The sequence below is a fragment of the Myotis brandtii genome, unplaced genomic scaffold (genome assembly GCF_000412655.1).
Source record: "Myotis brandtii unplaced genomic scaffold, ASM41265v1 scaffold270, whole genome shotgun sequence".
NCBI classification, from domain to species: domain Eukaryota; kingdom Metazoa; phylum Chordata; class Mammalia; order Chiroptera; family Vespertilionidae; genus Myotis; species Myotis brandtii.
Genome location: NW_005360273.1, coordinates 628,234 through 655,583, shown reverse-complemented (window position 1 = coordinate 655,583; position 27,350 = coordinate 628,234). Strand labels below are relative to the sequence as shown.

The following is a 27,350-nucleotide window of genomic DNA, read 5'->3' as shown; positions in this document are numbered from 1 at the left end:
GGTGGTGGTATTTTGGGGCTGCAATCAGGCCAGCAGGCAGAGACAGTTAGGGGTGATCAGGCTGGCAGGCGAGCGGTTAGGAGCCAGTGGTCCAGGATTCTAAGAGGGATCCCGGATTGGAGAGGGTGCAGGCTGGGCTGAGGGGACCCCCCCGCCCCCCTGCTCACGAATTTCGTGCACCAGGCCTCTAGTATAAAATAAAAGGAATTTAAAAGCCAGCGTCAAATATGAGTATTTACTAAGCATCATTTTGTGTAGAAAAGAAGCCAAGAAAATTGCATTCAGTAAAGTTTTACTAAACACCTGCCTATCTTGAGGTTGGATAAAAGGATTAAATAATGAAAATTCTTGCCCTTTAAGAAATCTAGTGGAATAAAAAGGTATGTATTTAACTGAATTGTAACTGCTGTAGTGAATAGGAAAGTGTCATGGGAACAAAGCGAAGCCATGAAGAGATAAGAAAAATTTCAACAAAAAAGTGATGTTTGGGTTCAACCAGTGACTTAGTATGGTTTTCCAAAGTGGATTTTGTATCATATTTCTTAGTTCTTAAAAGTGAAAATTTGCCCTGGCCTGTGTGGCTCAGTTAGATGGACATCGTTCCTTGAACTGAGAGGTTGCTGGTTCGATTCTCAGTCAGGGCACATGCCTGGGTTGTGGGCTCGATTCCCAGTAGAGGCCGTGCAGGAGGCAGCCAATTCTCTCCCATTGGTGCTTCTCTCTCTCTTTCCCTTCCTTTTGCTCTGAAATCAATGAAAACATATATTTTTAAAAAGTGCCTTAAGATAATAAGTGAAAATTTTGGTCCTGGAAAAACATGCCATATACTTATTGGGTTAAGTTTCCCCCTTCTTTCAAAACACAACAAAGCAAGAAGGGAGGGAGGAAATTTGTTGCATTAACAAGTGTCCTGAGAGGTATCACTTGAAACTATTAACTGCCCACTTTTATTACATATCTGACTTTAGCTTTAGTGGAAGCCTCATTTATCCTTAAAGTTACTGTCATCTTCTCAGAGTAAATCTAAATAAGCAGCCAGGTCACTCATATCTGCATTATTTTACTTACCTTCTTGTGATTCCACTTGTGTAGTGGGCATCACTGTGGCTGTTGGGGTAGTAGTAGGGTTTGTAACAGTTGCAGGTGTGACCATTGGGCGTATACTAGCCCTGGGTGTTGACTTATTCCCAGCCATAGCTGCAGCTGTCACTTTACTTGGAGTAGACACAACAGGAGTTGGCTTGATATTAGCTGTTGGTGGATCTGATGTGCTGGCACTTACGGAGGGGAAAATACAAGAATCATTGAATTACTATAAATACTGTTTGTAAAGTACATACACTCTATCAAAATCAAAGCACATATATTTTCTGAAGTGAGTGTTCAACAAATATTACCTTAATTTGTATTCAGACCTTACTAATTCTCTTTTTCCTAACTGCTTTGGGTAGACTTTTGGCGGATTAAAAAACAATTTTAAAGAGTCAGTAAATATAGTTCTATACATTTTGTTCACTAAATTTTTCAAAACTCTTATTGAAGAGGTTTTAAATTTAAGCATTAAAATCTGTGCAGGAAATACTTTGCAGTGGTGCATCCTGACAGTGTGAAATGTATCCAACAGTTGACCACTTTACCTAAGTTTCAGCCCAGCCTCTTGTATTGGTATCCTTAACATCACAGGGAAAATTGGTAGCCTATCTTAGATGTCAATTACAAACTAAAAGATGAAAGATGTTTTCTTTGTCACAAAGCTCTACCTAATGGAACATACTTTTCTAATAGATACAGATTTGTTTTTCTCCCCAAAGATCACCAAATCTTTCCTGAACTTTAAAAGAAAAACAGATAGACTATAAAAAGATTAAAACTCACATTCCTCTTTCACCAGAAGCTGGAGTTGTTTTCAGTGTTATCTGTCTTTGCTGTTCTGGGACCTATACAAAAAGAAGACTATGGATTACTGTGCCTATCCCACAAGATTCCACTAAACCAGTGGTTCTCAACCTTCTGGCCCTTTAAATACAGTTCCTCATGTTGTGACCCAACCATAAAATTATTTTCGTTGCTACTTCATAACTGTAATGTTGCTACTGTTATGAATCGTAATGTAAATATCTGATATGCAGGATGGTCTTAGGCGACCCCTGTGAAAGGGTTGTTCGGCCGCCAAAGGGGTTGCGACCCACAGGTTGAGAACCGCTGTACTAAAAAATGTCATCAGAATGTTTTACTTTTGTTAATACTCTCTGTATTCTTGGTTTAGCTAAAAATCACTCTAAGGGCTCCTCAATCACCAGGTACCTTCAAGTAAAATGTACAGAATTAGATAATCACCTTATTAGTAGGTTCTTGAGGCTCATCTCTCTGCTCAAGGTGCCTCTCTTGATGCTCCCTGAGTTCTCTTTCCAAGCGACTAATTCGACCTTCATATTGGGACTTAAGAGCAGTCATACGAACATCTAATTCATCTTTCTGCTGATCTAAAGCTCCGTTCCTTTGTTTAAGCTCCTCATTTTCTTTAGTTAGCTGCTCTTTTACACCTAAAGAAGTAATCGTGATTCTATTAATATTATTCCAAACACTGAAAATAAAGAATATTTAAGTGCTTAATAGATAATCAAAGGTCATATACTAGTAAGATTCTATTCCTAAACTTTTACATTTACAATAATTCTGATATACATACATCTCAACAGGCAAAAATTCTAAACATATCTGTATTTATTACTCCAGTATAAAATATACTTATTCCAATATAAAAAACATGTTACTCTTCCTAGCAAAGATCTCAAAAATATAAAGGATCCACCATAAACTATAGCCAGCAAAAGTCCTTTTATATGGCCATTAATATTTCAATGTGGCCTAACCGGTTTGGCTCAGTGGATAGAGCGTCAGCCTGCGGACTGAAAGGTTCCAGGTTTGATTCCAGTCAAGGGCATGTACCTTGGTTGCGGGCACATCCCCAATAGGAGGTGTGCAGGAGGCAGCTGATCAATGTTTCTCTCTCATCGATGTTTCTAACTCTCTATCGCTCTCCCCTCCTCTCTGTTAAAAAATCAGTAAGATATTAAAAAAAATTTTCAATGTGTTAAGTACAATTATAAACTGCAAAACTTTCATTTCATATAACCTATTGTATATGCTAAAAAATAATTAACTATTTTTTTATCTTATTTGTTGCTGGGACACTATCTTAGAGATTAAAAAAATTGCTCATAATAAAACCTAACTAATTTGACATTTTATTTACCTACTAAGCAGTCTGGCAAGCAAGGCACAGAAAGACCCCGTGTATTGCAACATAGGGCTCCTCCTTAACTTGAGATATTTTGACATGGTATTTTCCCTGAAGAGCTATACTAGAGGGGTCCTCAGTGAAGTGAGGCACAGAAAAATCCCTGGGCTGGTAAGATCCAATGCTGTCTAGGAGTTTACAGAGGGCCTTAGGACAATACAGTGGCCCCAAAGGATCTCCACCAAAAGGTCATAACAGTTACACACTAAAGCAGAAAGATAGCAGTACTCCCTATCCATTACCAGTTAACAAGAAAGACTTTCTATATCAAGGACATCCTCATCACTTAAAAATTAAGATTGCTCTTATCTTGTGTTTAACTAAAGAAACCTAATATATATAGTAATTTACCAGCTAAATGTGCAATCTTTGATTTTGCTGCTACAATAGCCTTTCTTGTCTTTTCTTCTTTTTCAGTTATCTGCTGCCGGAGCTGCTCTTCCTGTGTGGTTCTATCTTGAAGATCCTGACGAAGTCGTGCAAGTTCGGATTGAAGCTGCCCAGTCTGTTCCTGGAGATTTCTTGCTTCTGTCTCTTTTTCAGATAATGTCTTTTAAAGGAAAACCAAGTATTTACTAGGTAAAGCAATCAAATCAATATAAACTGTATGGACTACAGACTTAAAATGTAAAACATTATTTTGCTTTAGGTTAAATGGAAGTATAAATATAAAATGCTGGTCAAACCAAGTAAGTGAACACTTGAAGATAATTTGATACTACTTTCATACATGAGTTATTCAAAGTAAAAAGGATAAAATACACATCCATATGATGAGAAAGTGTCAGTGTTTAAGATATATTTCTTTCTAAAATTCCTTTTTATGACTGAATAATATTGCATTGTTTCTTTAGGTATTCAACAAGGAAAAAATTGGGACGTGCACCTTCTACTATTTCACACTCATACCTTCTGCAGATTCTCTACTTGACTCTCAAGTGATTTTGACTTTGTTTCAGCTTGGTTAAGTGTTTCTTTGAGCTCCTGCATTTCCTGGATTGAGACATGCTGTTCCTGATGGTCTCCAGAAGACTGAGCTGAGGACTCCATGATCTAATATAATATAGTAAACAGTCATAATATACTCCAGTCCCACATTTATATTCAGTAATCCCACTTTGCAAGTTTATCTAAGAAAACTAATTATGCAAAGAAATTTAAGCGTACTCATAAATGAATTTCCAATAGAACAACTTTAGTGTCCAAAAGTAAATTATTAATTAAATAGTTTAGGGTTTTCCACAAAACTGAGTATTAACCAGCAAATCAGGACAATGATGCATTAACATAAAATTATTTGGAATGACAAATTTCTCACAAGTGTATTTACAGTGGTTAACACTGAGCGGTAAGAATTTTGGATTTTTTCCTTTATATATTTTCTAATCTAACATATGTGAAATATGTCATTAAGTCAGTATACAGTTCTTTATCTTTGGGAATTAAAAACAAAATGCAGATTCAAAATATAACAAGGATTTAAAAATTATTTTAGATAGGTGGTTAATATTGACTACTTATTTAAAACTATAAAACAGCCACCCCTGACTGGTGTGGCTCAGTTGGTTGGAGCATCGTCCCACACAAGGAAAGGTTGCAGGTTTGATTTCTGGCCAGGGCACATACCCAGGTTGTTGGTTCCATCCCAGCCAGGGTGCAAATGTGGGTATAGGAGGAGACCGATTGATGTTTCTCTCTCATCAACGTTTCCCTCTTTCTCTCTCTCCTCTCCCCTCCTCTCTCTCTAAAATCAATAAAAACATATCCTCAGGTGAGGATAAAAAAAAGTTATTTTAATAAGTAAATAAAACTACAACACAGCCTAATTATAAAGAACTATCATTTTTTGATATACATGATTTTAGTCAGCAATGAGTTTTGAGAACATACTTTGGAAAAGGGACAATATTTGAAATAGGAAAATTGATCTAAAATACCTCATTTATTAAAATTTCTTTATGAATTTATAGTGCATTTTGGGACATATTAAAGAACTAATTTTAAATAACAGTATCATAAATTAGCTTATATGAAAATTTAGGACCTAAAAACCAATAATCAAAATTATGAATAAGATTTTTATATGTAATCCTGATATATAAAATTGTGTACATCAAAATTGTATGTCAAGAAATATTTTATCGCCGAAACCGGTTTGGCTCAGTGGATAGAGCGTCGGCCTGTGGACTGAAAGGTCCCAGGTTCGATTCCGGTCAAGGGCATGTACCTGGGTTGAGGGCACATCCCCAGTGAGAGATGTGCAGGAGGCAGCTGATCGATGTTTCTCTCTCATCGATGTTTCTAACTCTCTCTATCTCTCTCCCTTCCTCTCTGTAAAAAATCAATAAAATATATTAAAAAAATATTTTATGTATTATACATATATATACATACGTGTGAACATATACATATAATAAAAAAAAAATCACTTCAAAATACCTTATCCTGTTGTGCTTTGAGTTCTTCATATTGAGTCTTGTACCTACGTCCAATTTTCTTGACCTGAGTAATAGTTTTGACCTTTTCTTGGATATCAATTATTTTGGCATCTAAGTCCTTCTGGATACTTTCTTTTTCAGTTCTTATTTTATTTAAATCTTCCTTTAGACTCTGGATTAAGTTCTGATTGTTAGTCAAAGATGCATTTGATCTAAAAAAAATAATTAAAGACTAAGTATATGAGACTCGTTTTAAAATCCTTTAATTTTACACTTTTTATTGTTTGTATTGCTTTAGTAAGATTTTCATTTAAAATCTTTTAAAAACTCCACACATACTTCAAAAGATACTTCATTTATAATCTGTGATCCTTTATAAAGATCTTATTTGCTTATTAGATAGCCATACATTCCCATGTTAAAATGAGAAAAACTGAGTTGTAAGTGGTCAAGTAACATGCACAATTTCACATCGTAATTAAGTGTTGGTACGCAGATTATAATCCACATTTGCCTGATAGCAAAATTGACTCCACTTGATCGGGTGTTGAGTAAACGTTAAGTTTTGTAGACCACATACATACAGACTTTGTCACCTGTTCTTCCTTTCAAAAAATGCTTTAAAATGTAAAAATCATCCTTAGCTCATAGGCCATACCAAACAGATCTGTGGGTTAAAGTTTGCCAAACCCTGTACTTCAGCATAAACTTAACTTAAATCAGATGCCCCTGAATTAAGAGCATGGGTTTAACAACTATTAACTCTGCAAACGTAGATACCTTTCTGAATTTTTAGCTTTCTCATTTTTAAAATTAAGTAATATTATTGAAGAAATACAATGCTGGACTACTGTTATAAAACAAGTAAAAAATACATGTGACAAAAATTTGTAAGCTACCCAGCATTATATAAATAGAGATTATGACATGGACAACTGACATTAAATCCTTTAAAATGTAAACCAGAAACATTAATTTTAATATTCAACTTATCTTTAAGGACAATATAAATTCATTTTAAAATTTTATGTAAATACTTCATTAAAATCTTTCCAAAATAGGTACATAAATATATTCTAACCAAAGAAAAAATAAAAACCTATTTATAAGTTATTTTGGCTTAGAAAATAAACCACATTTAGCTTTAGACTCATAACTGTGTAGTTTTTTAAAAAGTCATAAAATATAGAAATAATTCATATATGAAGGCATAAAGTAAATCACTGCTTGCTTGGCTCCTTAAAATAATAAAGGGAAAGTAAAGGCTCTAGTACAGTGATGGCGAACCTTTTGAGCTCGGCGTGTCAGCATTTTGAAAAACCCTAACTTAACTCTGGTGCCGTGTCACATATAGAAATTTTTTGATATTTGCTACCATAGTAAAACAAGGACATATTTTTGATATTTTATATATTTAAATGCCATTTAACAAAGAAAAATCAACCAAAAAAATGAGTTCGCGTGTCACCTCTGACACGCGTGTCATCACTGCTCTAGTACTTTCCATTCTTTTTAAATCAGGAAGCACTTGGGGAGCCTTATAAAGAGCAGAAATAGACTTCTTTGAGTTCATGTATTATATACAATTTAAGGCTTCTTCCTTATACCTTGCAATCTCAGCTTTAAGTCTCCCAATTTCTTCAGTTAACTGTTGAATGCGCTTAGTGTGAACTTCCTTTTCAGAAAGGAGCTTCCGATACTCTTCAGTATCTGGATCTTTCTGTTGATTTATTAGATGCTAAAATGGCAAAAATGAATAACATAGCTTTATAGGTTTTATCAAACCAATGTGCTATATAACAGAATACTTAATTATGTTTACATTAGGTGTCTTCCATACACAATAATAAATCACCAAACTGCAAGATAATGAAGATCAAAGCTTTAGTTGGTTTAGCTAAAACGTCTAGCCAAAATAGAAAGGGAAATGTATTTTCATAGTTGCAAATGAAAATTTCAGAATAGTTACAATGGAACCAAATAAAGAAAAAAATCTACAAGCTTTTAACATTAAACACCTTTTTCATTAAAGTGACATTTATAAGGAAAAAAATGTTTCTAATGCATTATAATCTAGGAAAAAATCAAATATAACTAATTAAATAGGACAGAAGGTAGCACAGTTTAATAGAAATATATGTAGACTTGGGTAGATCATCCTCCTTTCTTGACTTTTCAGATTACTTGTGTGATTAAGAAAAATGAAGATTAAACGGGCTCTTAAATTCTACAGTCCTATTCAGATATTGGTTACCATTCTAGAACATTTTCTAGGTACCAGATGATGGGTGAACTGCTGCTTTACACATGTAGCATATTCAACTTTCACTATTAAATACAGTAACTTTTGCTAGTTCTTCAAATAATTTATCCCCTTAAATTTTACCCTATTTAATAAAAACAATGTTTCCATGTGTTGGAATAGGTTTAATTGCATTTACCTGGTTACGTGCTTTCCAACGTTTGACATCTTCTTCTAATAACTTCTTCTCTGCTTGCAACATACCACTTTTCTCACTTAGCTCAGCATTTGCTTCTTGTAAGGGTAAAATATCTAACTCCAGTTTCCTCACCTGAAAATAATGCCAATTTATTTTTTAACACCTTACGTAAAAATTCATAATTTAATAAAAACAGCATGCCTCCACTCCTGATTAGTAAGTTACAAACCTTTGCTTGCATCTGCTGTAAATCCTGCTCTAGCCTCTCCTTTTCTTCTCTTAGCATCTTATTGGTCTCCATAACTACGTTCATTGTTTCAGTTTTCTTCATCAGTTCTTCATGTTGGGCCATTGTTTTTGCAGTCACCTAAAGATTTCAAAGACATGTATACACCAACATCTAACAATAGGTAAAGATCTACCTTTTCTTACCAGTTCTAATCTTCCCCCTACAAAAAGTGAGAATTATGTCGTTTTAAAACTAAAATTTTTGAAAGTTTTACATGTTTATTTTTCTGTGATGCCTGCTTACTACAAAGACTTTAAACAAATGCAAGAAATCACAAAGATGTAAGTAAAGAGATACAACAAACCCCACCAACAAATAATCCATTTTACCCTTAGGTAAAACAGTACTCCAGATCTCTTTCTATATATATATTTTTTCTTGGTATACAAAATCTGTAATAAAAGCATAATATGCAAATCGACCAAACGTCTGAGACCATCTGGATGTCCTTCCAGATGAAGCTGGGGCTAGCCCAGGGATCGAGGCAGCCCCCTGCGGCTGGGAGGGAGGGATCGAGGCAGTGGCCTGCAGTTGCGAAGGCCTACTCTTGCATGAATTTCGTACATCGGGCCTCTAGTTTATTAAGTTTTAAAATAATGTTATTTTGGTCCTTTCCCTCTGCCCTTTGCTCAGAAATTTTTTCATTTCATTCAGTTGTTTCATCACTTTGGTTTTGAGCACTTTTACTAAGTATTTACTGAACTGTAAAGAATTTTTATCCTGTTCTCATTGGGGGTAATTATCCATCTTTTACATGTGTTACCTTATTCCCTAACCATTTTTAAAGCTATGGCTCATGGTTGCCATGCTACAGTGTTCATAGTGGATAGATATTCTATTACTTTTGATATAATGTTTTACTTCTTCACTTTCTTCCTACTGTATGTAAGAATTGGTTTTTCCCCTCTGAAGTTGTTTGTGGGCCGGACATTTTCTAGTATTGTTTGCATTTCTATAGACCAAAGGAACAGCAAAGGAAGCAGCAGCAGAGAAGGAGACAATATGCAATCTTTTTTAGAAACACTGATTCTGCCACTTTCCTCCAAGTGTTAACTCTACTGAATCAGAAGGTCTGTTTATTATTTCTATGATGGGATCTATTTGAATTTGGACTGTTTTCTCAACATGAGGTAATTCTGGAACTTTTAATTTCTGTGTGAAAACATAAATCCATAAATCTATTCACTTTCCCATGTCAATGGTTTCTCTCTAGCAGTCATTCCAACTACCTATCAGTTAACAGATGATAAATGATTCCAGGCCTTAATTCCCTTCCTTCCAGATGTGCGGTTATATATTAATGCAGCAGTCACCCACCTTTTGGATCTCAGTGACCACTGGTTGGCGCCAGCTGTATTAATGCATCTCCTCACAATAAGGTCATGCAATAAGTTTTTGGGTGTTAGTGAGGGTTAAGGAGTCTAGCTTGTGTTGTGACCATCCATTTACTATATATAGCATCTTCTTTTCCTTTCTTTGTTTGATAATTATTACTATTGTTTTGCTCCTTTGCTGAGGAAAAACTATTCTGTAGCAGTTTCAATCCATGTCATCCTAGAATAACTGTCCAAATGCATATATAATGATAACTAAAATTAAGGTAACTGAAATTTAAGCACTTATTACGCACCAGACACGATTCTTAATGATTCATGTGCACCAACTCACTTAATCCTCATCATTATTATCATCTCATTATTTAAATAAGGAAATTTAAGAGTAAGGATGTTAAACAGTGTACTCAAGGCACACATCTAATGACATAAAGCTAGAATTTGAAACCCGGCAGTCTGGTTAACACTAGTGTCTTACCACTATACTATATCACTGTCTAATAATGTTTAATAAATTGAGTTTAAGAAAAACATGCATTTCAAATTAAATTTTTTGTAATCAGAAACTAAAATGACATTGATTTAACAACTGCTTTCTTAAAACTTGGGATACATACCTGGACTTTCTCCCTTTCAGCATTTAGACTATCCTGGAGTTCCTGCAGCTCTCTTTCTAAAAGTTCAACCCTTTGTCGATAACGCAGACTCTCAACTTGAGCCACCTCAAACCTCGTTTCAGCGATTTCTTTCTCTCTTCGTATAAATCTACAAGAATATATAAGATTTTATTTGAATAAAAAAATGACAGCAAAATTTTAAAACTTGGGTAATTTTAATATGACCCAAGGTCCATTCACTTTAATAACTATTTTTACATAGTGATTTAATAAGTAATGACATTTATTATAGATAGTGGCTTTGTATATCTTTGAAATGATTTGAAAGGCATTTAGTTTTTCAAAGAACCCAAATTCTTACTATTAAATTCAACTTAAAGCCATTTATTTAAATTAGCATATGTCAAGTAACCTCTATGTGAGTGGCAGTGGGTTTGTTGGCCAAGAGACGGTATGAGCTTTATACCACTTCTCTAATTTATATATTTGTATTACATTTCATAGTTGACCACAGAAATAAAGCATTAAGAATATTTTTGGTTTACCTGAGAATTTCTAAAATTTGTTCTTGAGATTTTCCTTCTTCACTAAAAGATACATTCAGCGGACCTTGTACACCTTCCTTCATAGAGGCAACGACCTTGTCACTTAATTTTTCAATCTGATCGTGAAGTAATCTGTTTTGTTTCTCTAGATCTTCACAGCGAGACACACGCTTGGAAACTTCATCCTGTAAGCCAAGACTCTGTCATTATAGCAGATTTTCCCACGCATGTTAAAAAGAAAAACCCACTTTCAATCCTTCTGGACATTCTATTATGATGTGCAGTAATACCTTTAACACTCTCTCTCTTTCCTCCCAAGATGCTTTACACTCCAACAACTGTGATTCTGCTTTCTGGGTTGTTTCTTCCAAATGCTGACGAACTGAGGCCATTTTGGAAACTTGTTCCTTGGCAGCTTGTAGAGCTTCAACATCAGCAGCATGGAGCATCAGTTCTCTTTCATACTTATTCTGAGCTTCTACAGCTATTTTAGCCTGTAAGAAATTATTCCACCATTGACACAAAAGATTAAATAGCCAAAGCTGGTTAGTACAAAAGAAAAGATGCACATTGCACTATTTAAAATAATAAAAGTGGAGATGATATAAATGCACCAAAATGGAATAATTAAAAGTTATACTCTTATCCATTTAATGAAATATTAAAGAACTGGTCCAAATGAAAATTATGAGGACTATGTAGCAATTTGGAACAAATTTTATAAAGTAAAAGCTAAATATAACTCACTTATGTAAAATACATGCACACACACAAAAAAACTTAAAGTGATCAAAAAGAAATAAAAAATTAATTTGAAAACTGAATTATAGATACAGTCCCTGATTTTAACTTCCAATGTTACTGTTTGGCATTAAGCCAAGGACAATTCATTTTTGTCTAATTTACCTTTGAAGCATTTTCTCGTGTTGCATTGTTTAAAGTAATTAAAAAACACACACATGCTATGTACATGTAAGCAATAAAGAATAGTAACCAAATAGTTACTAATATACCAATGAACTTAAAAATGAGAACGTTAGTAATACTCTTGCAGATATTCGTTTCCCATCCTACTATTTTAATAATCCCCATTACGCTGAATTGTTTTATCAATTTTTGTTCATAAAAAAATAATAAAAAGCTTCACCACATATGCATGTGTATACATATACTTAAAGCAAATAATGTGATTTTGTATTTTTTAATCTTTATAAAGAGTGGTGTGTGCCCTCACTGGTCTCAGATCATTGGGCTCCGTCTCGTGAACCAAAAGGTTGCTGGCTCAATCTCCAGTGGGGGAGGCAGCCGATCAATTTTCTGCTCTTACATTGATTTTCCTCTTTCTCGCTCCCTTTCTCCCTCCTCTCTCTCTAAAAATTAATAAAAATAATCTTTAAAAAGTGGTGTACAAAAATCTGTAACCTCAATAATATATTAAAATGTTTTGCTGAAAAAAGTATCTCTAACCATCTTGTCTATAATACACAGTTATAATCAGAACTAGTGGACTGCAATAATAAAAAAAAAGAAAGAAATGAGAGCAAGTACACATTTAATCTACTCTTATCTTTAATTTTTCCCATTTATCAAGAGTGTTTTGTTAATAATTATTGCTCTATATTTAGACTCCATCTATCCTTTTCAGCTGATCTTTGTCCAAGTTCCACAAAAGTAGAAATAACCTTATATTTTTGTAAGGCTCACCAATTCCCAAAATGCATTAATACAGCCCAAGAACTGTTCTCTAGGATCAAAGCTCACTTATCAATACCGAGAGCAACACTTACTTGTTCCTGACAGTCACGTCTGGCTTGCTGTTCATTACTCAAAGCTGTGCTGGCTCTCTGAAGAGCTTCTTGTACTTCATTCTGAACAGTATTGAGTGTTTTCTTTAACTCAGATAACTAAATTAAAAGAAGATTAAAACCAAAGTCAACTGCAAACTTACTTTTAAAATAGTAAAGACTTTTAAAAGCCCAATTAGCAAAAGGGACTTTTTACAAAATTTAAAAGTTATAGCCTGATATAATGTACACATTTTGAAGCTCCATATTCCATCCTTATTAAGACTTGCAAAGATCAGTTCTCAGGCAGAGGCTTCTAAAAAGCAGCACTGATACTTACTACTATAGTCTAAAATATTCAAAGAAAACAAACATATATACAGAGCAAAGTAAAACATAAAACTAAAATTGTTGGGTATGTGTTCAATCAATATCTGTTGAGATGATCCAAACTGTAACAAAGGAGCTTTTTAAGAATTCAAATACACACAAAAAGATTAATATGGTAATAACCTCATTTACCTGTTGTTCCATGCTCTCTATGGCTTTTCTTTTGTCATCCTGAAGTTCCTGTTTTTCCTTCTCCACTTCCATCAACTTCTTTTCCAACTGTGTCTGAAATTCAGCTGATTCTTTTAAGCGAACTTCAATATTCTTACGCACTTCTTCTGTCACCTTCACCATCATGCAAACAGTAGGAAACAAATATCAGACACATTTAAAATTCAACATTACTTTTTCCAAATCTAAACTAAATTTGAAAAGTACTAGAATTATTGTTTGCCATTTTTTTTAAACAAAAAAATCTATCAAATGCTGATTAAAGAGTTCAGAAACATTTAAAACTATAAGCATAATTTATTTACCTTTCCAACTTGGATATTTTTGGCCATTTTTCTCTTTTGAAGTGAAATTTCCAATTCTCATTACTCCCTCAATCCTCATATCCACTTGCCAAATCTGTCCTTTCTACTACTAAAAGAATTCCCCCTTGCATATACTCTGATTTCCATGACGCAAACACAGAAAGATCTTTTAAAACTTGGCCCTAGAACATTGCTATAGTCTCCAAAACAAATTTTGTATCCTTCAATCTACCACATTAATCTTTCTAATTAAAGCAAATTATTGCTGTTAAATATGGGGGGGGGGAGACAGCAATTTTACAAAATATGACATTCAAAACATTTCACATTTGGTTCTCTGACTACACTTACAATTTGATTCCTCAGTGTTTAAATTCACAAATTCAATACACTAGTTGTTAAACTGTCATCATCTGAAGCCTTTTTATCTTGGCTGAGGGTTCCTGCTACAAAATAACTTTCTTTGACTACCCAAATGGTACTTTCAAGGCTGTGCACAAATGCCATCTGTTTTGTGAAGCCATACTTGTTCAGGAGATAAATACTTACTTACCTCCCACTCACATCAACATCTGATCTTTAACCTTTCCTATAGCGATTATACCCTCCCATGTTTTACAAATTCCGTGGGTTGTTTTTATCTCACTTGTTAAAATCAAGCACTTTTAAGAGGTAAAAGTGTAAGGATGTCAGTTCAAATCACTCTTAACACACAGTGCCTTACACACAGCAGGCTCCTATTTAAAAAAGAAATTAAAAAGGAAAAAAAAGTAAGTGCATTCAAATTAAATTCAAAATTGTACATACCTGTTTTTCCTTATTAAGAGAGTCTTCTAAACTAGTAACCATTGCTCGATACTGTTCCACATTACTAGCACTTGTTTTGAGTCTCTCCTTCAAGTCATTCACCTGCTCTTCTGTCTGCCTCAGTTGACTCAGAAGATCATCCACATCTTCTCTGTTGCCAGCCTGACCTAAAAGATTTAACAGCTTTCTTAAAGTTAACATTTTAAATGATATAAGAAATAACTGTTATCAAAGAGTTTGTGAAATTAGGATTAAGGCTCAAATGTAGAAAAACCTAACTACCTACGAATTGTATTTCAAACAATGCTGAATAGCAAAATAAAAACAGCTATTTTGTCAGTATGTTAATGCTTAAAAAAAAATAAAATGTTTGAACTCTGCTGTTACAAACATTAAGGAAAAGATATTTAAGAGAAAAATACAAAATATTTCCACTTAACTAAAGAGCTACTTGAAGGAATTACCTGATTATCAATTGATTATTTAAACATTGCTAGTGTAAAGCACCAAATCTTAAATCATTTAGCCAAATTTTCATTCTAAAATCCTTGGAAATAGAAAAAATTGCAGAGTGAACTATTTTTTATCAAATGGTATCAATAAGAGAGGACTATTAGATGATCATATGTACACTATTACATATTAAATATTTATATACAAACACACACACATATATATACACACATATACAATTATGTTCTTTATTTCTCTTCTCGTTAGAAATAAAACCATATAGAAAAACAATATCTGAATATAAAGGCTTTGCATTTGAAATGCTGTATTCCAAAAGAGAAGCAAAATCTAACAAATCTTTACTTGAGATTATAAGCAAAAATTAGGAATACTGCTCTGGAAAAACTAAACAAATCAATTATTTCTGTAAATGACCCTTATAGTTACAGATTTAACAAGTAACTACATCTCAAAAAAAGAGTTTAAAATTCAAATTATCAGCCCTCAAAAGAATATGTTTAAAGTGTCAATAAATGGTTTCGACAATTAAAAAACTAAGAGCATACCTTGGTCAGATGCCTGCAGAACTATTCTGAACCTTCCAAGTCTGCAAATCTATTAATTTAGATATAAAATAAGGTGTGTGTTTTTCTTTTGCTAGTATCCACAAAGAAAAGGCTATTTATTGACAGATGTTACAAATGTTTCTTAAGAAATACTTTATTACCAGTATAATTATTTAGTTACCTTTACCAGTTCTCTGTGAGGACTGAGAAGCGAGCTGGACTTCCATATTACTGAGATGCTGTTTCAATGTAGCACTTTCCTTCTGAGCATTTTTTAATAGTTCTTTTGTACTAAGATGAAGGTTTATCTCAGTATCCAGCTGCCTCTTTGTATCTAAAAGTTGAACCTGTAAGGAAAAAATACATTAACCCTTCAAACACTGTTTTTAGGTTCTAAAATAACTAGTGGTTCAAATTTTGTACAGAACTTTAAAAACTCTGGCCAAGGTAAGCAACAGAAACCAGATTTACCTTCCCATTTGAAACAAACCCCCTCCCAAAAAAGAAACAAAAACAGATACAACATATAAAACAATTTCACAATTGTGGGTTGACAGGACACAAGAAAGACTAGCTCTACAATTTCCCTAGTTTACTGATTTAAGTGTCCAGGCTATGGCACAGTGTAAGGAAATGAGGCAGAGGCCAGCAGACTCCCTGAATTGAGAACACGGAGCTGAGAGTACAAGAAGGCTAAATTAGCTCAAATTCGTAAGACAGACTATTAGAAGAGAACTACACAGATAATACCCTGGAGATTTGCAGAGGATCCCTTTTGAATATTCAGTGAAACATGCATGCGAAATTACCCCAGGCATCAAAAAGAAATCATCCAGACAGACACCAGACAGAGTGCCTTATGCCACAGAGTCAGGAATAATGCCTTTTCCCAGTAGCCAGACTAAAAAAACTCATAATCCATTGAACACCGAGGAGCAGTACTCAGGAAGGTCTAACCTCAGTAATGTGGAATAATTTATACTAGACTAAGTACTGCTTTGGGCCTAATAATCATAAAAAGCAACGTTCGAGAACAAAGCTCAAGATTTACAGGAATATAAAAATATCCAGCACTCAAGAGGGTATAATTCATAATGAATGACACGTAATAAAAATTGTTAGGCATACAAAGAGGCAAGAAAAACTTGAGTTTGTAAGAAGTCTTGTTAAAACCATGCTTCAACATGAGATGGCAATGTGTCCACACACCAGCTTGATTGCTGAACATAAATCCACAGAAATTCAGAATCCTGATAGACTCACATCTAGATTTCTAGTAAGCATATGCCTTTGTTCCACCTCATTTTCCAACTTCTTTTTTAGATGAGATATCTCATGTTCCAGTTTTTCTATCTGGTTACTAAGCCTTTGTTTGGTTTCTGTTTCAGATCGTTCTAGTATTCCCTAAGGCAAAGAAAACATTTTTTGTTACACTTTTCAAAAAAGCCAAAAAAAAGCAAAAGCATTACAAATTAAAGGATATAGGGGATTATAGGATTTCAACCCATTTCTACATGAAGTTAGGATCTATGACATTTACCAAGTTATTTTGACATTTTACATATTAAAACACCTACTTAATAGGGGAAAAAGGGAAAAATTATAATAGTAATTCAGATTTATTTAAGTTTTAAAGCAAAAAATAAAACCAAACATTTAAATTTTGTAAACAAGTAAACTACATGCAGACCTGCATACCAAAACTGCCAATTGCCTGAATTTCAGATCTTTCATGTTTTATTTAGAATACTGACACATTTTAATAAACCTCAAAATTCAATGATCATCGTAATACATGATAAAAATGGGTACATTTTCTAATTACGAAAACTGAGAAGATACAATGTGAAAACTATTTAACTTTAAAATTGTTTTCTCTATGTGCCTTTTTGTTTGGTTACCTGAATTGTTTGCAGGTTAGTTAGCAGTAAGTTTTGCCCTCTTTGTTCAGCTAACAAAGACTCTCTTTGCTGAGACAGACGAACTTCTGACAATTTAAGCATTTCCTTTTCTTTTTTCAAATTTTCTGCTCTTACCTTGAGGAAAATACAAATGAAAAAATTGTTGGAAAACAATGTGTCAAATGTAATACAGTAATACAATTACAAAATTAAAGTGATCCTTCATTAATCCATATTCTTAATGCTAATTGAGTCTATACCTTTTCATTATATAAAAAAAATAACTTATTTTCATATGTTGAAATAAGCAAAAATAGCAGGGAACACCAACAGATCAAAGGACAAAATCTTGTGATTACCATAAATTCATATAATTCTTTGCCCTAACAAATCAGACCTTAATACAAAAATAAAATAAAATAAATTCCAGAGTAAAAGAACAACTGCAAAATTATGCTACAGTCTACTTGCGTTACGTTATGCAAGTTTAAGAAGGTAGTGTGGTTACTATCCGTTTGAGAGTGCTGACTTAAACTTTTTTCCCCATGACAAGTACACTCTGAATTTCAGGGGATTTTGGAGGGTGATTTGAAGATCAATACCCTCAAAGTATTCATATTTACATAAGTCATAAACTATCAATCATAAAACTAACTCCACCAGTCTGAAAAAGTGCATTCCCCACAAAGGTATGGGAGCAAGATAAAAATAAAACAATATAGCCAACAGATTCAGAAAACTGGTTTAAGTCCCAACCAACTCATATCATATGACTGCCCCAAAATAGGCAAATTACTTAGCTTTTGAATCTATTTCTCAACAAGTAAAGTGGGAGACAACTTTACCTACTTCATAAGTAGTGATCAAAAGTTGAGAGCATGAGTCCTAGCTGGGCTGCTCAGTAGTTAAAGCATTGGCCTGCACACCAACGGTCACAGGTTAGATTCCCCAGTCCAAGTTGGGGCACATGTGGGAGGCAACCAATCAATGTTTCTGCTTCTCTCCCTCTCTCTCCCTCCCTGCCACTTTCACTAAAGATCAATGGAAAAAGTATCCTCAGGTGAGGATTAGCAAAACAAAACAAGTTGAGAAGACTTCATAAAAAAGCAAAACCCTTATTACATAAGAATTAGTCATCAAATAATTCAGTTGATAGACATTTATATTCATGTTGAAATTCAGAAATATAATACAATGCTAATGTAATTTTATACTTTAGAAATGAGCAAGAATGGATAAAATATTCATTTGTCTTTGTTGTAGCTAGAGTGATTTACAAATTTTGAAATGGATGACTTGTAAGAAAAATCTCAGTACCAAAAAACAAATTTCTTTCCCCTATACTAGCCGTGGTCGGCAAACTGCGGCTCGGGAGCCACATTCGGCTTTTTGGCCCCTTGAGTGTGGCTTTTCCACAAAATACTATGTGCGGGCGCACGTACAGTGCAATTGAAACTTCGTGGCCCATGCGCAGAAGTCGGTTTTCGGCCTGGGCGAGTCTATTTTGAAGAAGTATTGTTGATATTTGGCTCTGTTGAGTAATGAGTTTGCCGACCACTGTCCTATACAAACACCCAGCTGATGAACAACTAGATACAGTTGACATTTCAAAAACTAGGCAATTAGGGGCACCAACTAGCTACACAGATGAAAATCCACGAGTAATTTAAGTTGGCCCTCCACTTAACGCAGTGGTTCCCAACCTTGGCTGCACATTAGAATCACCTGGGAATCTTTTTAAAATCCTGGTTTCTGGGCCTCATCCTCCAGAAATTGTTTCTTTGTTACTAATGTTGTGGCCCCACCCCATAACAAAGAAACAGAATTTCTGGAGGATGAAGCCCAGAAATCAGGATTTTAAGATGATTCCCAGGTGATTCTAATGTGCAGCCAAGGTTGAGAACCACTGACCTACAGATTCCCAGTCTTGGATTCTAACTACTATTTTTTTTTTTTTAATTTTATTTTCATTGATTTCAGAGAGGAAGGGCAAGGGAGAGATAGAAACATCAATGATGAATCATTAATCGGCTGCCTCCTGCACACCCTCTACTGGGATCGAGCCCGTAACCTGGGCATGTGCCCTTGGCCAGAATCGAACTTGGTACCCTTCAGTCCGAAGGCCAATGCTCTATCCACTGAGCCAAAACAGCTAGGGCGGTCCTAACTATTATGGACCCTTTAACAAACATGGGTTTGAACTGCACAGGTTTACTTATACTGGGCCCACATATATGCAGATTTATGGATAAGTGGACCTGTGCAGTTCAAACCTTGATCAAGGACTTGTAATACACAAACTTCTCAAATATCTATGTCATACCAACCAGTAAAATTAAACAACTAAAAAACAAATGTCAAAAGCAATTAATAATGCAAATCATTTGAAAAAAATTGCTCTCACTTCTGCAACAGCTAGCTTTTCGTTTGATCCTCTCAAATCTTGCGTCATTGTGTTGATGATCTGTTCCTGCTTTTGAGTTGTTGCAGTGAGTTTCTGATTTCTCTCATGCAGGGATGTTATTTCTCGACGATATCCTTCAACGTTATCTTGTAACATCTCATAACTTGTATGAAAGAAAAATAATTCATTAAGACATGTCATAAACTATCAATCATAAAACTACCTCCACCAGTCTGAAAAAGTGCATTCCCCACACTGTAATACACTGAAATACTATAGCCTAGCTTAATTCCTTAAAGAACTTCACATTAGCTTAATTTTAAATAAGTATACATAAAAGTGGCTTTGTAATAATGTAACACCTTCATACTTTTTTCTAAACTCCAAAATTAGCAGTTAAATCCAAATACTAAATAAGCATAGTATTTCATGCTGAATGAACTTTTTAATCTTATACATTTACAAGAATTTTAATTAGAAATGCCAATACAATGTTGACACAACCAGACACCCACCACAATGCAGTACACAATTTTAGGTAAGGATGCATGGTTCGTGATAGATTTTTGCCATTCTTTTCTCCTCTATAACTGATCTTACTTTTTTAAACAAATGAATTTATTTTTTTGAGAGAGAAAAAGGGAGAGCAAAAGACAAACATTGATGTAAGAGAGAAAACATAGATCAGTTGCTTTCTACACACACTCCAATGGGGGATTAACCATGTAGCCTTGCTATGTGCCCTGACTAGGAATCAAACCCTCCACTTGTGGCTCCAACCTACTGAGCCACATGGCCAGGGCTCATCTCACTAAGTACCTGAAATCTTAGAAAATAGCTGGCTAGAACTATGAAAGTAGTGAGAAAAGGATGCTTTTATTTGGAATAACAAACTTGGAATTTATCCTAACAAAAACATAGTTTTATCATGTAATACAGGCATATCTCATTTTATTGCGCTTTGAAGTACTGCATTTTCATGAACACAAAGGAAAAGATCATGACTTGTTGAAGGCTCAGATGACAGTTAGCATTTTAAAGCAATACAGTATTTAAAAAAAATTTTTTTTATTGATTTCAGAGAGGCAGAGAGAGGGATAGATAGAAACATCAATGATGAGGATCACTGATCAGCTGCCTGCATGCCCCACACAGGGGATTGAGCCTGCAAGCCAGGCATATGGTCTGACCAGGAATCAAACCGTGACCTCCTGGGTCATAGGTCGATACGCAACCACTGAGCCACGCTGGCCAGGCAGCAATAAAAAATTTTTAAATTAAGGTATGTACATTTTTTTAGACATAATGCTATTGCACACTTAACACATTAGCAGGGGTCCTCAAACTACGGCCCGCAGGCCACATGCAAATACAAATATTGTATTTGTTCCCGTTTTGTTTTTTTACTTCAAAATAAGATATGCGCAGTGTGCATAGGAATTAGTTCATAGTTTTTTTTTAAACTATAGTCCGGCCCTCCAACGGTCTAAGGGACAGTGAACTGGCCCCCTGTTTAAAAAGTTTGAGGACCCCTGCATTACAGTGTAAGTATAACTTTTATCCACTGGGAAATCAAACAATTCATGTGACTTGCTTTAATGCAGTATTTTTTTCATCACAGTGGTCTGAAATTGAACCAGGAACATCTCCAAGGTATACCTGCATTCACAGAGATAAAATTTGTCCTATTTGTTAAGCTAATAAGTATTCAATGATTCTAACAACTATGGAATGAAATTTATTATTATTCCTTTGTAAGTGGCCAAGAAAATGAATTTTCCCAAAATTAACTATCTAGTACCTGCTTATCTCCTACCTAAAATAGCAAAGGCTGAATAAAATTGGCTCACATTACGCCTCATGCTCTGGTGCATTTATAAAATAATAAAGTCCTACAGAAACATTATGCCTTTCTACCTCAGGAAGGAAAACTAGCAACATTCCTCACATGAACTTCAGCTTTAAATAACTATCTGGATCCCTTAGCAATGCCCATGAGAATCATTAACCAATATTAAAAATGAACCCCCATACCTTTTCATCTGAATTATGGCCCACAAAAAAGTAATACTATTGCAAATTAAGCCTTGAATTTGTTTCATTTGAACACTGAAGTATTCTTAATTTTTTTTGGATAACATAAATGTGATTTCTTTTTTTAAATTGAACTGATTGGAGTTACATTGGTTAGTAAAAATATACAGGTTTTAAGTATATAATTCTATGATACATCACCTGTATATTGTATTGTGTGCCCACCACCCAATGTCAAAAAGGATGGAATGCTTCACGAATTTGAGAGTCATCCCTTGTGCAGAAGTTATGATAATCTCTCTGTCATTCCAATTTATTATATATGCTGCTGAAGAGAGCTCTACATTTCATTAATTTTTGAACAAAAGAAAATTTACCGTTTAGAAGCAAAATCTAGCTGGGTAGAAATTTTGGTGTTTTGTGATCGCAAATCTGTGACTTGCTCCTGTAGCTTCTCAAGCTGCTCATTCTGTATTTTCTCATTATCCGCCTTTTCTTTTTTGTAGTTCTCAAAAATTTCCTGCAACTAAATATTAAGAGAAATTATTAGAAGATGACACTGTTCTCGAATACCTAATCCAAGATAATAAAGGTGTGTGGACTTTACCTGTTTAAGGGCAGCCTTAGCTTCTATAGCCTCTGCTGACTCAATTATAGGTACTGCAGCAGGAGTGGAAACAGTCTGTGATGTACTTGAACGTTTTGGAGTTGACACGAGAGAACTATCCTCTAAGCTTGAAGCTTCAGAAATGTAAAAAAGAAAATACACACATAAAAAACATTTCTTTGTAAATACATCATTTAAATAAAATCATAGGTTACAGAAATTATGAAACAAGGAATTTACTAAATAGCCTATTAAGATTATTGTTGGTTTCTCATTAGGTATATTTGCAGATTAAATGTTAAAACCAAATGACCAAAATAAAGATAATTCACTGATTTTAGGATGCACACTTTTCACCAATGGTCAGCCTTCTTTTTTAATACCTAAAATAATGGTATTTAGGATTGATGACCTGTTATAATCAATCATATATGGTAGTCAGATTTGAAGTTACCATACATACTGCTTATGTTCCAAAATCCATTCCCTAAGATACATTTCATAAAATTTTCCCCCAAATACTTAGAAACTTTTAACACATAAAAAACCTACCTTGTAAAGGAATGACAACTCCTGTTGTTTGTGACAACAAAATACGGTACATATCACGCTGACGAACTATAGAATCAACAAGCTGCATCTGATGTTGTCGTGACCCACGGAGTTGTTCCAATTCAGTGAGGGCGCTCTCAAGTTTGAGCTGAAGCTCAGTAATTCTACAAAACCAAACCAAACAAACAAAACCAAACAAAACAAAAATCTAAGTATTTCACTGAGCTTAAGAAGCAGTTATAATTTCTACTGTATATACAGACTAAGTATTTGAGCATTTATCATTAAGCATAACATTTTTGTTTCTTGTGTGACCTTTCTTCTACTGATATTATTAAGAACTGCTTCTAAAGCCCCACCACAGGACTCAGGCACTCACCACTGTCATCTGAAAAATTTGTTTGCAAAAATTAAACCGATTCCACTCAGTCTAAACTCTAGTCTTGTGTTCATAGCCATTCTTCCTCCTCTAGCACCAAGCACATTAAAAAAAAAAATCTTTACTCTGCCTAAATAATTCCCACATATCTTCCCCATGAAGCCTGGTCTATTCTCTAAAATCTAGGCTCCGCCCTCCATCTCTATGCTCCCAGGAGTAGGCTTTTATCTATTACCAGTGGCCAGGTGCACTAACTCATGTACATGGAAAGGAAATTAGGAGAAATATTTTAATATTGCTATCCGCCCTTTCTCTGTAATAGAAGTGTCAACCAAATACACGATTGACAATGACAGATGGATACACATGCGTGCCACTGGTGCCAGCAAGAGCTTTGTATTTATCGCACATGTGAGTCAACTTAGCATTTTATATATATAGAATAAACTTGCTTAATTAGACCAGCTTTCTGATTTAGCTAAACTTTTTCCAGCCCAGAGAAGCACCCCAACTTCTCTTCAGGTAATTGTCAGCAACACAGCAGTAAATATCAACACGAAGCAGATTATTATTGTAGATCACGCAGGAAGAACACAGGTTGAAATATTTAACTGCAGCAGTGTTTGACTATATTGTGTGCAGTGAGAAAATCTGATCATTTTCAAGGTCCACCATTTCTTACTTCTTTTCAGTTGGGTCAAGTTTCTAAACTATCTAAATCTCCGTTTTCCGGCAATTGAAAAGAAAATAGGATTCCACCGAGTCTCCTATCTACCTACTTCAGGACTTCTGTGAGGACCAAATGAGATGAGGTATGGGAAAATGCTTCATAGAAATTTGATAAAAGTGTAAAATTTTTCTAGCTGGCTATAAAGCTAGTTGTGTTCCTGGACTAAGAAACTCCAAGGAAGCTAGTCGCTAGGGAGAGGAAGCCGGGTGTTGCTACCTGGCACCCACAGCGCCCGTTGCTGGGCTGGGCTTTGGGCTGCATTTTGCACCAGGGGGTCTCGGCAGCATTGGCTGCGATTTGGTGGGCTGTTGCTCTGGGGTGGTGGCGGGGCCCGTGTCCCAAATGGGTAAGCTGAGTGTTGGTTTGTCGGTGCCAGGTCCATGGTGCCGTTTCTCTGTAAATGGCCCCTGCGCATCACGGCAGCTCCTGTGTTGTCTGCTCCCTGGTGGTCAGTGTGCGTCATAGCAACTGATCGGACGGTCAGACACTTAGCATATTAGCCCTTTATATATATAGATAGCTTTAATCACACTGAACTAAAATTATCCATTTATTCATCTAATTATTGAGCTCATCCACACACTCAGGTCCCTGAGAGAATTATTATTTTTTGTATTATTGCTCCATTTTTCCTCTCTCCTAAATCACTATTTTCCCTATATCCAGCACTGTTAGGGGGTACATAAGAAGTTTTCAATGTTTGCTAAACAAATGAAGGTAGCCAATAACTTACTTGGATGAAGTTGTTTCTTGTTCTTCTCTTTCTTTGGTTTCCCCAAGTTCCCTAAGAGCCACTAAGAGACGCTGATTTTGTTGTTGAAGTTCTTCGATATTTCTATAAGATACTAGATGCTGTGATATTACTTCAGACGAACTGCTTATATCCGCAGAGCTTACTTCCTCATCACGGATTACATGGTTACCCCTTGCTTCTTCAAGTTCCATCAAAAGCACTCTAATCTAAAAACAAAGTTTTAATATATTATCAAATAGTATTAGCTTCAATTCTGGAAAAAATGGAAATTTTCAAATGAAAAGATTACTTCATAAACACCATCAACTTATATTAAATTATCTTAAAGTATCAAGCATATGTTTAAGAGATTAAAAACTGAAAAAACGTTTAAAATTATTTTCATTTCTGTAACAGTGTATAATGAAGGCTGTTATTTTAAAAAAGCAGCTAAATTACAATTTCAGAAGCATGGCTGGCTCAATTTGTTGTAAAACAATGACCCAATAAGAGACACAGAAATACTTATTGTGTGTACAAGTATGTGCTTGCACTTGCATTCTTATGCATGTTTTATATAATGGAGAAGAGCATGAAAAATAGGTTTTAATCCCTTTCATGTAAAATTTTTGTATTGTGCTTATGTGTGTAGACCTACAAACAAAAATTAGGGTAAAATACATGAACAAAAATAGATGTACATTTCCTGACAAGTTCAGTTAAAAAAAAAAAGTGGCAGAGTAATGTTCTACTATATCAGTAAAAACAAAGAAAACTAATGTATGTTTAAATATGCTCATGTGTGTTTATACATATAAAAAGAATGACATGAAAAAATATACAGAAGTTTGTAATTTGGTTATATACTGGGAGAGGAGTAGGGGGAAATAATTTTTAAAAAATCTTTGAATTGCCGAAACCGGTTTGGCTCAGTGGATAGAGCGTCGGCCTGCGGACTGAAAGGTCCCAGGTTCGATTCCGGTCAAGGGCATGTACTTGGGTTGCGGGCACATCCCCAGTGGGAGATGTGCGGGAGGCAGCTGATCGATGTTTCTCTCTCATCGATGTTTCTAACTCTCTATCTCTCTCCCTTCCTCTCTGTAAAAAAATCAATAAAATATATTTAAAAAAAAAATCTTTGAATTATTTCATTTATCACAACTGGTACCTATAATTTCAAAATTTATCAAACACTTAAAGACAAAAGGAAAAAAGGGAGGGGTTGTGAAAGAATAATGACTAGGCTGCAATTCTGCTAGAGTAGTATTCCTAATTGATGAGAATTTCAAATGTGGTAGTTCTCTCTTAGGTAACTGCAAACAGATTCAGGCATTATCAGACTGTCAGTTTAGGGGGAAAAATAGAAAAAAACCCAAAAACTTCTAACCTGTTGTGAAAGATCTTTTACTTGTATTTCCATTCTCTGGTTGTCTCTTTCAAGCACAGATGAATGTTTGTTGGCTTTGTCAGTGTCCTCCTGCAATCGCTGAATCTCCTTCAAAATGTAAATTCAAATGAAAATTCTGTATTTCCTTCTAAGAGCTATACAAATGAAGCAGCTATGCAAATAACAAAAATATATAGTGCTCAAATACTACAGCAATCAAATTATAAACTAAAAATATTCTATAATATATTCAATAGTATAGTAGCCCCAAAAGAGATATTCTTTATAAATATGAACATATGTATTTAATATCTCAAAGATAGCTCATCACTATATGAAAAGTATGGGCAATGTGCCACTCCCCCCAAATTAACTGTCAATTACAATTTTATATCCACAACAAATTCAAATGATACCACGTAAATAATCTCAAAAGTTTTGTTACTAATACAAAAACAAAGAACTACATTACAATAATCATTATTGCACTGGTTATCTGAAAATATCAATTAAGTTAAACATGTTGAGTAAGATGCATAAAAGACTTGATTTTATTTAAAAAATGCATTAAGAATGAATTCTAAAGAATCGGTTGCCAAAGTCACAAGCCTGTAAAACAAAATAAAACAAAGCGATAGTATATGCAGTGCTTTGCAAAGTTTGGCACCATAGTCTCATTAGGGAATTTGAGGCACAGTTAAGGAGCCTGATATAAACACAGTATCTTTTAAATGTTGTGTTACCTCAAATTCATACAAAGTTTGCTTCCTAATATGTTATTTTCACATTTCACATAAAAATTTTAAAAACTGAAGCGAAAGATGGCTCATATTTATCCTGGTGTTTCAAGTATTTCTGATCACAGTGCCCTACAGGCCTGCATAAGCCAATTTCAAAAGACACAAGTATGTGGCAAATGAAGCAGGCAAATTTCATGAACTATGACAATAATACAAATTTACTGAATTCAAAATGGGGCTGAGATGTCAAGGAAGGAAGTTATCGATAATAGTAAAAGCATAATATGCTAATTAGACTGGACATCCTTCCAGGACGAAGCTGGGGCGGCAGCCACAGGATCAAGGCAGCTGCCCCGGCTGCGAGGGAGGGATCCAGGCAGCCGCAGCAGCAAAGGCCTACTCTTGCATGAATTTCATGCATCGGGCCTCTAGTTTGGTTATA

The 27,350-nt window shown here is 34.7% G+C and overlaps 1 protein-coding gene across 4 annotated transcripts in view; it reads right to left on the bottom strand.

The window, feature by feature from the left end:
• Nucleotides 1–27,350, bottom strand: part of TPR (translocated promoter region, nuclear basket protein) — a 64,671-nt gene that overhangs the window by 24,702 nt on the left and 12,619 nt on the right. For 3 of the 4 annotated variants that reach the window (XM_005868502.2, XM_014541446.1, XM_014541447.1), the window contains exons 13-36: nucleotides 26,169–26,276; nucleotides 24,782–25,008; nucleotides 22,940–23,103; nucleotides 22,388–22,521; nucleotides 22,158–22,306; nucleotides 19,747–19,909; nucleotides 17,343–17,477; nucleotides 16,705–16,845; nucleotides 15,623–15,788; nucleotides 14,423–14,589; nucleotides 13,272–13,424; nucleotides 12,753–12,869; nucleotides 11,256–11,459; nucleotides 10,966–11,150; nucleotides 10,421–10,568; nucleotides 8,410–8,547; nucleotides 8,181–8,312; nucleotides 7,347–7,477; nucleotides 5,741–5,951; nucleotides 4,211–4,354; nucleotides 3,653–3,851; nucleotides 2,338–2,543; nucleotides 1,876–1,937; nucleotides 1,069–1,277 (exon numbers count right to left, since the gene is read on the bottom strand). In XM_005868502.2, the coding sequence (XP_005868564.1) occupies nucleotides 1,069–1,277; nucleotides 1,876–1,937; nucleotides 2,338–2,543; nucleotides 3,653–3,851; nucleotides 4,211–4,354; nucleotides 5,741–5,951; nucleotides 7,347–7,477; nucleotides 8,181–8,312; nucleotides 8,410–8,547; nucleotides 10,421–10,568; nucleotides 10,966–11,150; nucleotides 11,256–11,459; nucleotides 12,753–12,869; nucleotides 13,272–13,424; nucleotides 14,423–14,589; nucleotides 15,623–15,788; nucleotides 16,705–16,845; nucleotides 17,343–17,477; nucleotides 19,747–19,909; nucleotides 22,158–22,306; nucleotides 22,388–22,521; nucleotides 22,940–23,103; nucleotides 24,782–25,008; nucleotides 26,169–26,276 (3,793 nt within the window). The remainder of the gene's footprint in view (nucleotides 1–1,068; nucleotides 1,278–1,875; nucleotides 1,938–2,337; nucleotides 2,544–3,652; nucleotides 3,852–4,210; nucleotides 4,355–5,740; nucleotides 5,952–7,346; nucleotides 7,478–8,180; nucleotides 8,313–8,409; nucleotides 8,548–10,420; nucleotides 10,569–10,965; nucleotides 11,151–11,255; nucleotides 11,460–12,752; nucleotides 12,870–13,271; nucleotides 13,425–14,422; nucleotides 14,590–15,622; nucleotides 15,789–16,704; nucleotides 16,846–17,342; nucleotides 17,478–19,746; nucleotides 19,910–22,157; nucleotides 22,307–22,387; nucleotides 22,522–22,939; nucleotides 23,104–24,781; nucleotides 25,009–26,168; nucleotides 26,277–27,350) is intronic. The other variant, XM_005868503.2, reaches the window with a different exon arrangement.